Source organism: Alternaria atra, assembly GCF_907166805.1.
Source record: "Alternaria atra isolate CS162 genome assembly, contig: 22, whole genome shotgun sequence".
Taxonomy (NCBI): Eukaryota; Fungi; Ascomycota; class Dothideomycetes; order Pleosporales; family Pleosporaceae; genus Alternaria; species Alternaria atra.
This window is the reverse complement of record NW_025091320.1, coordinates 1,788,306-1,801,986: the sequence shown is the minus strand read 5'-3', so window position 1 is coordinate 1,801,986 and position 13,681 is coordinate 1,788,306. Positions and strand designations below refer to the sequence as shown.

General features: G+C 52.5%; 5 protein-coding genes across 5 annotated transcripts; 3 read left to right on the top strand and 2 right to left on the bottom strand.

Moving 5' to 3' along the window:
• Positions 1 to 122: 122 nt before the first annotated feature.
• Positions 123 to 2,008, top strand: ALTATR162_LOCUS3372 (uncharacterized protein; the record flags this gene model as incomplete). The annotated part of the gene is made up of 5 exons (XM_043310978.1): positions 123 to 373; positions 427 to 936; positions 987 to 1,143; positions 1,210 to 1,542; positions 1,613 to 2,008. 5 exons carry the CDS (start codon positions 123 to 125, stop codon positions 2,006 to 2,008), a joined length of 1,647 nt encoding a protein of 548 aa, XP_043166913.1.
• A 581-nt stretch (positions 2,009 to 2,589) lies between these two features.
• On the bottom strand, positions 2,590 to 3,040 carry ALTATR162_LOCUS3371 (uncharacterized protein; the record flags this gene model as incomplete). Its single annotated transcript, XM_043310977.1, has 2 exons — positions 2,590 to 2,634; positions 2,723 to 3,040. The coding sequence occupies 2 exons, from the start codon at positions 3,038 to 3,040 to the stop codon at positions 2,590 to 2,592; spliced, it is 363 nt and encodes a 120-aa protein (XP_043166912.1).
• Positions 3,041 to 3,528: 488 nt separating this feature from the next.
• On the top strand, positions 3,529 to 4,444 carry ALTATR162_LOCUS3370 (uncharacterized protein; the record flags this gene model as incomplete). Its single annotated transcript, XM_043310976.1, has 2 exons — positions 3,529 to 3,778; positions 3,831 to 4,444. 2 exons carry the CDS (start codon positions 3,529 to 3,531, stop codon positions 4,442 to 4,444), a joined length of 864 nt encoding a protein of 287 aa, XP_043166911.1.
• A 709-nt stretch (positions 4,445 to 5,153) lies between these two features.
• On the top strand, positions 5,154 to 9,663 carry ALTATR162_LOCUS3369 (uncharacterized protein; the record flags this gene model as incomplete). The annotated part of the gene is made up of 5 exons (XM_043310975.1): positions 5,154 to 5,184; positions 5,244 to 5,519; positions 5,569 to 5,772; positions 5,821 to 9,575; positions 9,631 to 9,663. The coding sequence occupies 5 exons, from the start codon at positions 5,154 to 5,156 to the stop codon at positions 9,661 to 9,663; spliced, it is 4,299 nt and encodes a 1,432-aa protein (XP_043166910.1).
• A 324-nt stretch (positions 9,664 to 9,987) lies between these two features.
• Positions 9,988 to 13,424, bottom strand: ALTATR162_LOCUS3368 (uncharacterized protein; the record flags this gene model as incomplete). The annotated part of the gene is made up of 6 exons (XM_043310974.1): positions 9,988 to 10,194; positions 10,274 to 11,012; positions 11,591 to 11,598; positions 11,657 to 11,885; positions 11,934 to 12,789; positions 12,839 to 13,424. The coding sequence occupies 6 exons, from the start codon at positions 13,422 to 13,424 to the stop codon at positions 9,988 to 9,990; spliced, it is 2,625 nt and encodes an 874-aa protein (XP_043166909.1).
• Positions 13,425 to 13,681: the final 257 nt, after the last annotated feature.

Below are 13,681 nucleotides of genomic sequence, written 5' to 3'. Positions count from 1 at the left end.
GCACTTTCTTTCAATCCTTATCAGATCTTGTTTCATGACCCCCCAAAGTCTCGTAGATTATCTTTGCATCGGTCTTCTACGCTTGTCTCGCGTCTGCATCTATTCTATCAATTGCAAGCAAGATGGGGGCGGACGCCGACACAGATGCCGAACTCTTCGCAGCGCTCTCACAACCAATCAGCGACAAGGATCCCAACGCGCGACCAGAATGCTTTACGTCCACGTTCCAAGAGTGCATGTTCATCGTCTCAGTAACGATGGCTGTAGCTATGACCAGCTTCTTAACCGGCGCGATCACCGTCATGAGTTCCTTCGCAGCCCGGGATCTAGGCATGACGAATGCGGAAATCACGTGGATGAATGCTGCGACATCGTTAGAATTCCTTCACTTCAGTCACAGTAAACCGAAGACTGACTTGAGCAAAGGCTTACCGCAGGTTCTCTCCTCCTCTTCTTCGGTAGCATAGCAGATCTCTTTGGCCGCAAATCCATGTTTATTGGCTCCCTATTCTTCTTCTCCGTCTTCTGCCTCGGCGCCGGCTTCTCCCAATCCGGCATGACTCTCGACATTCTATGTGGCGTCCTGGGTATCTTCTCTGCTTCCTCCGTGCCTCCAGCTCAAGGCATGCTCGGCGCCATCTACGAAAAACCTAGTCCAAGGAAGAACAGAGCATTTGGCTGTTTCAGTGCCGGGAATCCCATGGGCTTTGTTTTCGGCACCATATTATCTGGATTATTTACCCAGATCTTTAGCTGGAGAGCTGGCTTCTTTTTACTGGCTATAGTGTATTTTTGCACGAGTATCATCGCAGCTTTTACTGTGCCGAAAGATACAACGCCAAAACAGAGGCTGGATAGAGAGACAATCAAGAAGCTTGACTTGCCGGGTACCGGGTTGACTATTTTTGGTATCGGCATGTTCTGTGCGGCTTTGAGGTATGTTTTTTACCCATAGCAAAGACAGTACTGAGCTGACATTGAAATAGTCTGGGAGGCGATGCGCCGAATGGATGGAAGACACCTTATGTTCTTGTGCTATTGATTCTAGGCGTTGTATTTATCGCAGCATTCATAGTATGGGAGATCAAGTACCCGTATGCTATGATTGACATGAAGATATGGTACGATAGGGATTTTTCTCTTGTAAGTAGCCTTCCTTTCCTTACGACTATCAGATCACCGAAGCCACTGACGTACATGCCAAATCAGCTCCTCACCATTCTCTCCTGCGGCTTCCTTGGCTTCCCGGTTCTATCCTTCTGGATCGCACTCTACTTCCAAACAGAGCTCAATTACAACGCCCTCATGACCGGCGTGCACATGCTCCCCATGGTCGTCGTAGGCCTGACCGCCAACGCCGTCGCAGCACTGATCCAACACAAAGTTTCCAACAAACTACTCGTGGGTATCGGTGCTGCCGCGCTAACCGTCTCGTTTACCCTTGCTGCCGTGCAGAGATTTGGAGACTCGTATTGGGCCTTTTCTTTCCCCGCACTGTGTTTGTGTGTGATCGGCGTGGATTTCCAATTTATTGTCGCTAATGTAAGTTGGATCATCCATTCTACGTCGGCTTCTGTCAGATTGTTTCGTTGTTGGTACTGATTGTGCATAGATGTACGTTCTTTCTTCAATGCCTACGAACAAACAGTCCATCGCGGGTTCACTCTTCCAGACGTTGACTCGTCTGTGTACTGCGGTTGCATATGGTATCGCGACTGCCATATTTGACGCCGTACAAAGGAATCCTGCTACCTCTGGTTATTATGGGAACAATGCTGTTGAACCGTTTGCAGCTGTGTTTTGGTTCGCGGCTGCGGTCTCTGTGCCAGGACTGCTTCTTGTTCCTTTCTTGAGGATTGGTACGCAGGGTCATAAAGGAGATACTGGACGGGTGAAGTTTGGCGGTGGTGCTGAGAAAGGGTTGGGTGGGGACGATGGACATGTTGTTGCTGCGGTGGGTGAAAAGCACGAACAGAGTGATGTGGAAGCGAAAGGGGGTGGGCTGTAGGATCTCAACAATTGGATCAGTATAATGGCTCAAGTCTTTGAACTTGTTTGAACACATGGTACTTGAATTATCTACGGCTTTGGGAGAGTATTACTATTCCGAGCACGTTTGTTTCTACTGATCAGGGTTGTAGTACTTCCGCCAGTTATGTTCCTCCTTGAACCCGAGAACCTCTCTGATTTTGCGGTTACTCAGTGGGGCTTCCCACTCGTCCATCTCCCGTGTGATGGGCGTATTCGGCGCGTACTGCTCAAGGAACTGCTTCGTCGGGAAGGTAGCGGTGATGGTATCATTTGTCGCATTGAAGACCTGGAAGCCTAATCCGTCTTTGGTTACACACAAGTCGCATATCTGGCCCAAATCGCGAGCATCAATGTACGCCCAAGCATTCCTCTTGCGGACCTCTGGAGACTTGATGTACTTTGGGAAGTCACGCTCGTACTCGTGGGGTTCGATAACGTTGCCGATGCGGAGCGCGTAGATGTCAGCGTCGAAGCGGCGCGCAAATCCGCGAGCCACACGCTCGCCGCAGAGTTTTGAGATGGCGTAGGTGTCCATGGGATTTACGTCCATGTCCTCAGTTAAGGGGAAGGCGGAGTAGTCGAGATCTCCTTGACCAAAGCAGACTTCGTATGTTGTTTCGCTGCTGGCAATGATGATCTTTTTGACGCCAAGTTTGCATGCTGCTTCGATAACGTTGTATGTTGATCTGACATTGCCTGCGTAGCACTCGTTGTCGGGTACCAGCATGTTTCGCGCATAGGCGGCAAAGTGGATGACTGCATCTGGTGGACCGGGTACATGAGGACCTTCGTAGCCGGCGAAGTTGAAATGGGTTGTGAGTGCGTTGAAAACCTGTCCGCTGTCTGTGAGGTCGGTTTTGAGGGTAAAGACGCCAGCTTCCGGGTCAGGAAAATCGGTCAAATCGAGGTTGAGGACGGAGTAACCCTTCTTGATGAGTTCTGGGATAACATGACGTCCGGCTTTTCCTGAGCCGCCGGTAAAGACGATGCGCTTTCCTGAGGGGGCCATTGCGGAGAGTGTGGGGGATTGAGGAATGTTCCTGTATCTTCGCAGGCTAACAATGGATTTGTTAGTACCCGTGTCGGTATGGGGTAACTGCGGGGTCACTCTTACCCTTCACAAACAAATTGTCCAGTAGGCGCTCTAGAGAATCTGAGGAGAAAAGATTGGTTGTTGATCCAAGCAGGGCCTTAGCAGAGGAATGTCCATCTTTATAGGCGTCATTATGCAACTGAATATCGATAGTCCCACCGGGACATCTCAATGCGAACATGGGCGTGGCGAGGACGGTAGCATACAGCGGGAAGTATACATGGTCGCTAAACCTACGTCACGATCGATACCCCGGCATATGGGAATCGGGATGGACCCACCCATGCACCACCCATTTCTTTTCCCGTGGTACGACTAGCGCACGAAGACGCCGAATCCTCCGCAATTCGTCTTTCACCACCTAGCATATCCTTACCTATGGTCGCATATCCCTATCCACACAGATGACCAGCGGTCTGATGCGGCGCTTTTCGACATTTGCCCGCACGCAACTTCCAATTTCCCCAGCAAGATCGCTCACTGCGCCCCGGCTGTTGGGGCTCAAACAGTACAAAAGAACTATTACAGCCGTAGGCACCAGACAAGCATCCGTGTCCAGGCACTGGTTCACCAGCTCGTCGCCATGCAAGCATCCGGAAACCGATGAGCGCGAGAAGGAGCGACTGAACGAGCGCAACTTGAAACTCGGAAACAGTACGTTGGTCCCTCTCAGGAACAACAGAGTAGATGGCTAACGGGATCATAGCCATACGAGTCCTCCACGATCGCCTTCCGACGCTTCTCATTTCGCCCCTACCGCAAGACATACTCTCTCCGCATATCAGCCTTCACCTATTCCCCTCGACCCATCCTCATCTACCCACCGTAAGCGGAAGGTTCGCGTACGCGGCCGCACTATGGACAGCACCAGTTGCATGGGGCCAAGTCCCAGTACTCGGCAATGTGAAGCTTGAGATACTATCTGAGCGCATGGTCAAAAATGGCGGATCAACAGCAAGCAACGTACGCAACGAGAAGCTTATCGTCCGATGGCAGACATGCAAATCGGAGAAGAAAGAGCACGGCCAAGTCAGCGACGTTGTTGAAAAGATTACCAGTATCGTCGCAGGATCTAAGAGACCTCATCAGGAATTTACTGGACTGTTCAAGTTTGAGTTTGACGAAGAAGGGCGCATCTTGAACCACATCATCGAGCATACAGAAGAGGGCCAGCATTGGGACCGAACTGCCAAAGTCATCAGCGTTACCGATTGGCTTTTGGGACGGGCCTGGGGCAGGCGTGAGGAGGTCAGCCCTAGTCTGGCTTTTGTTAGATGTTGGAGGGAGAAGAATGACCGGGGTCGTGGTGAGCGGCGATGAACATCTACACCTTGTTGTTCCACCGGCGAATTTTCACCACTCTTGTACAAGACATGTAATTATGAAGTAACGACATTTGGATAATGCACAACATCAATACAACAAATACAACAACAACAACAACAACAACCACCACAGCACAGATCCTGATACCACAGCACAGATCCTGATACAACAGCATCAGTTCCACATGCGTATCCGCCATGGTCATGGCCAAGTGCGTCAAAATGCGCATCGGAACAAATTCGCCATGTTCGATTGGCTGATGGGATCTTCGAAATGCGGAGGCCGGCCATGTGCAGGTAACTGACTGGGTGGTCGGGCATGCATGAGACAGCGTGGCTGATGCGCACAAGATTGACAGCTGCCGTGCTTGCACCCAATAAACAGTTGGGAGCATCGACCCAGCACTAAACCAGGTAGCTTCCGCCTAGTAGCGACGACGAGGATCAAGCTTCCGGCGCATCTCCCACACTTCAAACAACATCAATACCCCCATCGCTTCTCTTTAATCCCTCGCTGGGCCATCTCTGCGTCATTCTCGAGGTTTTTTCGCGTCTAGCCGCCCATCGCTAGCCCTGCGGAATTCCCGTGCCCTGCCGCCCAAAGCTTCCCCGCTCCATTACACGCCAGCGCCGGAAGCTTCAGCCTCATACACGTAGGCAGAAGCCTTATATCTACGGGAAGCGTCTCTTGCGCCCACACAGCCATGGCGGACCTCTCACAAAGCGGCGAATTGAGTATGTCCCTATTCATGCTAACAGACATGCACTTGGAGAGCCAAGCTAATGCGGCGCAGACCAGCCCGTCCTCAATCTGACGCCTGAGGAGAAGCGCGTCTTCCAGTATCTCTTCCAGCAAGCCGACACAGAAAAACTGGGCGTCATAACAGGCGAGATTGCCGTCAAGTTCTTCGAGCGCACCAAGTTAGCACCAGCCGTCCTGGGTGAGATATGGCAGATTGCAGACACCGAGAACCGCGGTCTCCTGACCATGGCCGGCTTCTGCCAGGTCCTGCGTCTCATCGGACACTACCAGGCTGGCAGAGATCCCGCTCCCGAGCTGGCTTTTAGACGTATGGCCCTGACAGCTTCCGCTATTACAATGCGCTGACACTCACGTAGCTGCGCCCCTGCCCAAGTTCGAGGGTTTGAACATCCCATCAGCCCCTCCCGCCGCTCCTAGCTTCTCTCCACAACCAACTGGTTCGATACAACCTCAGATGAGCGGCAACGGCCCCATCCGAGTACCTCCGCTAGTACCTGCCAAGGCTGCCGAATACGCAGGCCTATTCGAGAAGTCTGGTGCTGTCAATGGCGTGCTCTCTGGTATGTGTTCAGGTGACTTGGTAGCATGCCTTTTCTAACATATCCTAGGCGAAAATGCCAAAGAGATTTTCGAGAAAGCGCGGTTACCCAACGAAGTCCTCGGTCGCATATGGAATCTTTCCGATACTGAGCAGCGCGGTGCTCTCAATGTGACCGAGTTCATCATCGCCATGCACATGCTAGCTTCATACCGAACAGGCAACATGAAGGCTCTCCCGACCGCGCTCCCTCCAGGCCTGTACGAGGCCGCCTCGAGACGCGGACAACTCGCGCCTCCTCCAGGACGTCCCGACCAGTCCATGTCCATCCCACGCCAATTCAGCGGTCAGCAAAACGCGCCACGACAATCGAGTCCCCTTGGACGAACGCCATTTGGAGCACCGGCTCCACCACCTCAACCGACTGGAAGCGATTGGCTGATTAGCCCGCAAGAAAAGGCCTCGTACGACAACCTGTTCAAGACGGTCGACACCATGGGTCGTGGTTTCATTACTGGAGACCAGGCAGTGCGCTTCTTCAGCGACTCCGGGCTACCCGAAGATGTCCTCGCGGGAATCTGGGACCTTGCAGACATCAATTCCGAGGGTCAGCTGTCCAAGGACGAGTTCGCAGTCGCAATGTACCTGATCCGTCAACAACGGAAAGGAGACCAACTTCCAGCAACACTACCACCTAGTTTGATCCCACCAAGCCTACGTACCGCCGCCAACCAAGCAGTACCAGTCGCTGCTCCCCAATCTGCGCCACCCGTTCCTCGCGCCGCGAAATCAGCTGCCGAAGACCTCTTCGGACTTGACGCCTTCTCAGCGCCAGTTCCCGCCCCTCAGCAACCCCAGTCGACAGGTGGCTCTGCTACCTTCAGCAAGCCCTTCGAGGCTGACCCATTTGGAAGCAAACCGACTTCGCCAACTTCGCCTCACCCGTTCCAACCTCAACCGCGAAACCCTGCCTCTACGTTCAAGCCGTTCATGCCTAGCTCATCGTTTGGTCAGACTCTCACCGCGCATTCTACTGGTCAATCTGGTGCCTCTGGCTTACCACAGCACTCCACACCATCCGCAATGGACGATTTGTTGGGCGGAGAGGATGTTGCTGAAATCAACAAGAAGCTAACACAAGACTCAACTGACTTGGCCAATATGTCTAACCAGATGACCACTTTGCGAAACCAGATGCAAGAGGTTCAGAACAAGAAGACCGCGACCGAGGGAGATCTTAACAGTGTCAACACTCAGAAGCGCGACCTCGAGCTCCGCCTATCGCAGTTCAAGACCCAGTACGACCAGGAGGTCAAGGCTGTCAAGGCCCTGGAGGACCGACTGGCTAGCTCTCGCAACGAGACTCGAAAGCTGCAACAGGACCTTGCTATGATTGAGGGATCTTACCAGGATCTCCAGAATCAGCACCGTCAAGTGGGAGGTCAACTTGAGGCTGATCAACGCGAGAACAACAATTTGAAGGAGCGTATCCGTCAGCTCAACGCCGAGATTGGACAGCTGCGCCCCCAGCTTGACAAGATGAGGAACGATGCTCGCCAGCAGAAGGGTATGGTGGCAATCAACAAGAAGCAGCTTGCCACCAACGAGGGAGAACGCGACAAGATCAAGAACGAGATGAGCGACTTGACCAAGTCTCAGGAAGAGGGTACCCGTAGCCCCCAGGTTCAGACGCCTGCCGTCGTCAGCCCTGCGGCTTCCACGACAAGCCAAAGCACAAACCCGTTCTTCCGCAAGTCACCCCAGCCCGTTGAAAACACCATGTCACCGTCTGGCTTTGCGCGTGAAGGACCCCACAAGGATTTTGACAGCGTTTTCGGTAGCTTCGGCACACCCCAGAGCACTGCACCTCCTGTGTCCTTCCGTCCCGAGAACCAGAGCCAAGGACCCAGCTTCTCTGTCCCATCCGGCCAGTCAGTACAATCTTCAGAAGGTCCCGGTGTTCCCACACCCTCTACCTCGCCTCCTCTCTCTTCTTACCAAGAGTCTCCACGTGGTGCAGACCCACCAGCTCCCCCTGAGTCTCGCCAATTCGGCTCCTCATTCCTGCCCCTTAGGGAAGGTGGTCAGAGGTCCGACTCATTCAGCTCTTCCGTACGAGCCGCTGCCCCTGCTAGCAGATATGGTGGCCCCAGTGCTCCCGGTAATGAGACACCTACGATTTCGCAGGCTTCTCCTGCCAGTACTCCTGTAGCTGAGAAGCCCACCGTAGAGCGGACCGAGACAAACAGGACCGAGACTGACAACTTTAACCCTTCTTTGTTCAACCGCAACTTCTCGGCCTCTCCCGTTGCCAGCGTCACCAGTGATACTCAGCGCTCAACCAGAGCTGAGGATCGCAAGGATACCTTTACGAACTTCGGAGCACCTTCAGCTGGTGTTGGACAAGATATCCCTGGAGCCTTCCCACGAGAGGCAGCCACGCCGCTTCAGCAGAACCAGACTGGTGAGAGCAGCTTGAGTGGTCCGAACAGGAACAATAACCGCGCCGACCCCTTCGGCAGCACTACTAGCGAACAGCCTCGCGGTGGTAAGGACGACTTTGATGCGGCTTTCGCTGGCTTTGGCCCTAACCGTCAGAATACTGCTACTGCATCCACCACGAGTGCAACTGCGGATAACTCTAACAGGTTCAACAAGGAGTTCCCTCCGATCGAGGACCTTGCCCATGATGATGACAGTGACAGCAACGATGAGCGTGGCTTCGACGACAACTTTACCTCTGCGTCGCCGAACCAGAAGCGTACTAGTACCGGACAAGAGCAGCGTTCTCAGCAACAGCAGCGACCTGGTACTGCATCGAGCGATGAGCTCTACAGAGCCCCACCACCGACTACTCGCCTGGACTCCAACATTGGTGGCCTGCCCTCTCCCAGCGCGCAAAAGTCGCCACCTACCTACGAGTCCAGTGTGAACCAGACTAGAAGTGGATCGAATCAATTTCCCCCAGAGTTTGGCGGTCTCCTTCCCTCCCGCGAAGACCCTACATCACCAGGGTCTCCTGACACAGCGCAAGGCCCCGAGAAGTCGTACAACCCTCCCGGTGGCCATGGAGCCGCTCTCTTTGGCGGTCCATCCAAGTCTGCAACAACATCACCCCCTCCTCTAGACACTCCATCATCGACCGTACCCTCTGATCAATACCATTCTGCAATATCCTATGGAGCGAATGACAATAACAACAACAAGGGTCCCTCGCCGTCTACCCACCCGCCTCAACTTGGCAAGTCTGCCTTCAACGATGACTTCGACGCCGGATTTGATGACCTAGCGGATGCCAAGGAGGATGACAGGGCTGATGAGGACTTCATGTTCTCTTCGCAGCACCGTGAGGGCCTTGATGAGTTCAACCCAGTGTTTGACTCGCCAGCTGCTTCCAAGTCAAACACCATGGCTTCGCAGCAGACTCCGACCGGCAAGCCTCGCGGAGACGACAGCTTCAGCGACTTCGAACACCTCTCGCAGACTTTCGGAGGACAACCCCAACAGCCTCAACCCGCTGCCTCGTCTCAGGACTGGGACGCCATCTTCTCCAACCTTGAGTCCTCTCAGACTGACAAGGGCTCCCACTCCCAGCAAGCATCCACAGACTTTGGCAAGTCTGTCTTTGACACCCTCGACAATGACGAGGCAGCCGCTTCTTCATCCAAGTCGCATCAACTGTCTCCCCAGATGCCTTCGCTTGGTCGTGCGATCAGCACTGGAACCGAGCATGATGACCCTATTCTCAAGAAGCTGACCGGCATGGGCTATGATCGCAACGACGCTTTGTCTGCGCTCGAGAAGTATGACTACGACATCAACAAGGTGAGCAAAATCACATTTCCTGCACCAATGAAACCAAACTAACACATTTCAATAGGCCGCCGACCACTTGGCTTCCGGTGGAAAGTAAACGTCTCGACCGTTTTCATCCAGACCACCCACTCGCGCATCACGGATCGCTCTTTTGTATGACTACATATGTTTAGCATGGCTTGTCACAAACCTTCATACCCTTGAGCGTTGATTCTCTCATTTCTCACTATCGCTGCAACGCACGCTCTTTCCTTTGTTCCGTTACTCTTCTTGTACTAAGCTTTCACTTTGAGACGGCGGCTTAGGCTCGTCTTGGTGCTGGCTGGTGGTGTGGATTTTGGTTTGAGCGATGCTTTGTGCATATTGTTCGCAACTTAATCTAATTCGTTTTGCTTGTGATCATCAAGACTGCTTCCAGATACTATCGACGCACGCATTTGTCGTATACATAAGTAAATCCGTCCAAGGCACAAGGCTTGTCCCATCGCCTGTTAAGAGCATCGCGAACTCGTTGTTCGAGGCCTGAATTTTCGTCCATCTGATCCGTGTCTTGATTCTCGTCCTCTATCGTGGGCAGTTGGGGAATATAGTGAGATGCAGGATCTGCAACCGTGTTTTGTCCTTTCTCCTACAGTGTTTTGTTAGCCAGGAAAACGAACACAGGTGTTGTGAATGGTCATTACACAATTGGGGTGACCACTACATACCTTTGACCACGCCTCCTTAGTCATATAGAAGAAATCAGTCTTACACCACACCTCGAGATCCGTAAACCGATGCCTTGTCAAATTCCTTTGCGCAATTTCCTGACTCATCCTATCCCCTCTATCTAGATTTTCGTGGAAAACCTGAATGGCATGGCCTTTGTGCAGTAAATCGTATACTGGCCATCTGAGCAGCTCGAGGATATTGAGCATATTGCGCTCATCCTCTACCGTGTACCAAGAGTCGGTGTCATTGTAATGCTCCCGATGTCTTATAAACGACGTGATAAGGCTGATACAGATTTCCGTCTTGCGCTTCCTGCTAGGAATGAGTTGCAGAGCTTGTAAGTGGGTGGCCATACTGGTAAAGTCCACCATGGTAGTGAACTCGAAATCAAGCGTAATGTCAAGACGTCGCATACGCTCGTATGGCTTTATACCGAGGGTAAATGGGTCCGCAGTCAGGAATGGATGTAGAAACTCCTCTGACGTGAGCGCGAAACAATTTGATGTGTAGTATACTTCTGCCAGCTCTTTCGCTACATCGGTTCCGAAGTACGCTGGATCCAAGGCCCAGGAATTGGGCTGCGTTTGGCCAGTACCACCAAATATGTCTATGGGTCCAACTTCCTCAGGTCCCAAGTCGAGATAGCCGATTTGAATGCTACCATGGATGTCGAAAGCGTATTCAAGCTGGGCCGATAGTCCGACGATGTACGTGTATATTATGTTCCGGAGCTCTCTAGGCAATACAACATGGAACTCGCAGGCCAACTCGCGGCATGTTTTTCTTGCTACAATTGCTGCCTCAACTGCTCTCTTGCGCTCTTGAGGAGAGGCCATATATCTATATATTACTAACCATTAGCAAGAATGGCAATCGATTCAGAAAATCTGGACCGCACTCATCTCTCCAGGTAATCTCCTCCATGAATTCACATGTGACCAAATCATGGGGTGGATCAGTGAAACCGTCGGGAGAGCCTCGCTCCTCCATAGTTGTGTCAAAGGGCATCAATGGATTGTAGACGGGAAAAGACAGAGGGTATGTATGCCTGCGGCATAGTGCCCCGCTCTCGCAGTAGCCTAGGATGCAAGGTCCAATCAGCTGAGGACGAGGGCTTGGCTATATTGCATAGAGAAGAACACGCATAGGCTTTCGCACCTCCATTGCATTGCATTGCATAGCTCTAGCATGCAAAGAGAATCTTCAGAACCGTACGAATCGTCACGTAGAAGTCAATCAAAGTGATAATAGACCCATCAACCCATCATACGAAACATGCATCATGCGCTCATACACACTTGTCCGCATATTACATCGCACCCTAAATCTTCTTGTCATTAAACCTTCGTGATACCAGCAGCAACAGATTCAGTTCTCACAGCAGAATCAACTTTCTCTTCGTAGCGGCCAAAAGCAGCAGTCCCCTGGACATGACTATCCTCAAATACGTCGACGGAGGTACTCGCAAACTTGCGCGCGCTGATTCGCTTCTCGAAAAGCAGGTCTAACTCGGCGAACGAGCGGCCCTTGGGCTCAGGAAGGCGGAAGTACGTGTAAATGATACTTAGGAAGCAGGAGCCGGCCCAGAAGAAGCCGGCGTAATTGCCCCTGTGATGTGATTAGTATGTGGATGGGTAGGTGAATTGGGGAACTTACCAGTTCCAAGCCCCGGGGTTAAGCATGTAAGGTGTGAGGACGGAGGTAATGATGCCGATAACGTTGTAAAGGTTGCGGCCGAGAACCACGGTCTTGATAGCGAGACGGCGAGTAGATAGCTCAGCGACGAGGGAGTAGCATACGGTGCCAACGGTCAGCTGGTAGAACATAGCCCATACGATCATCATGGCTCCGGTAGCCATGGCGCCCTTCTCGCGCTGAGAGTCCGGTACCAGGCCTAGGAAGCCCATGACGAACAGCATAGCGCATAAACCGCAAAGACCACCGAGGTAGAGTGTCCGTCGTCCAAAACCGACTTTCATGAGATACCAGGCTCCGAAAACACCAGCCATGTTAATACCATACTGGCCCATTGCGAAGTCGTAGGAAGTTGATGCAGGTAGACCAGCTTGTTGGAGGAAGTAAGATGAGTATCCAGAGAAAGCGTTTCCACTCAAGTTCTGAATCGCCCAGGCCATGCACACAATCTCCGTACGACGCAAGTCAGTACCCTTGAAGCAGTCCCAGTAGCTTGCTCCTTGAGTAATCTTCTCCTCGAGAGCGGTCGTATGCACCATCATTGCTATCGTCTCGTCGGCATCGAAATCGGTTTCTCGGTCGAGACTGGTGAGTCGGAGAAGGGCCTTCTTCGCATCGTCTATTCGCCCCTTGCGGACTAACCACCAAGGCGATTCCGGCGCTAAGAAGACACCGATGATTAGAGGAACGGGCCACATCCATTGGAGTGCGTAAGGGATGCGGTAAGACCACTCATCATCTCGGTCGACCATGGAGCGGATAACACCAATACCGATGACTTGGCCGAGACCCCAGCAGAAGTTGACGTAGGTAGTCACTAATCCATGTTAGCTTGCATATCGAGTAGTAAAGTTTAGAAAACGTACAGTATCCGCGTAGAGCAACCGGGCAAACTTCGCAAGCGTATGTGATGGTGAGCGTCTGGAACACACCCCATGGGATACCACAAAGGATCTCCGCAATCAACAAGTGCACCACCGTCTGAGCCGTGAAGAAGATTGTAGTGAAGCCAATGATCAGAAGCAAGCATCCCATAACAGTGTAGCGGTATCCAATGGCCTCACTGATCCACCCGTTGAGGAACAACCCGATGATCTCGCCTACGATGACTCCGTTCGACAGTCCGGCCTGCCATGGTGCTGGAATTTCCCAAGAACCGTCCTGAAGCTGCTCGCCGTACTTTTGCTTGAATTGCGGAAAACCAAAGAAGTTGTTCAGCAAACAAACATCGTAGCCTTCCATGACGATACAGGTGCTGATAAGGACAGACCATCCAATCGCCTTGGGATAGAGTCTGATGCCCTGCATCAGGGTCATCTTCCGTTCATTGTCGGTGGCGAGTCGTGCGTCGTCAACAAGTTTGTTGGCAGCACGCTTGTGGTCGGCCTCATGATCGATACCATGATAGGGAGGCGGAGTCGTCGTAGGCTGAATATCCTTCTCTTCCGCCATGGTTGCTCTCCGTCAACTTTCTCCAAACCAAACGGTCGGGCCGATGACGATCGCCTGAACTCTTTTAGGACGATAGTGGGGTCCGCAACGCTGCTCCACTCACTCTCGACCAAGACAAAAGTAAAGAATCCGGGGAACTGCTACCGTGACATTGGGCGGTAGGGCATGAGGCGGTCTTTAAGCATAAAATTTTGCGGGGTCCAAGTATCGTTAGGGTAAGCGTAGTTGTAGCGGCGAACCATGCACGCCAGGGTTTG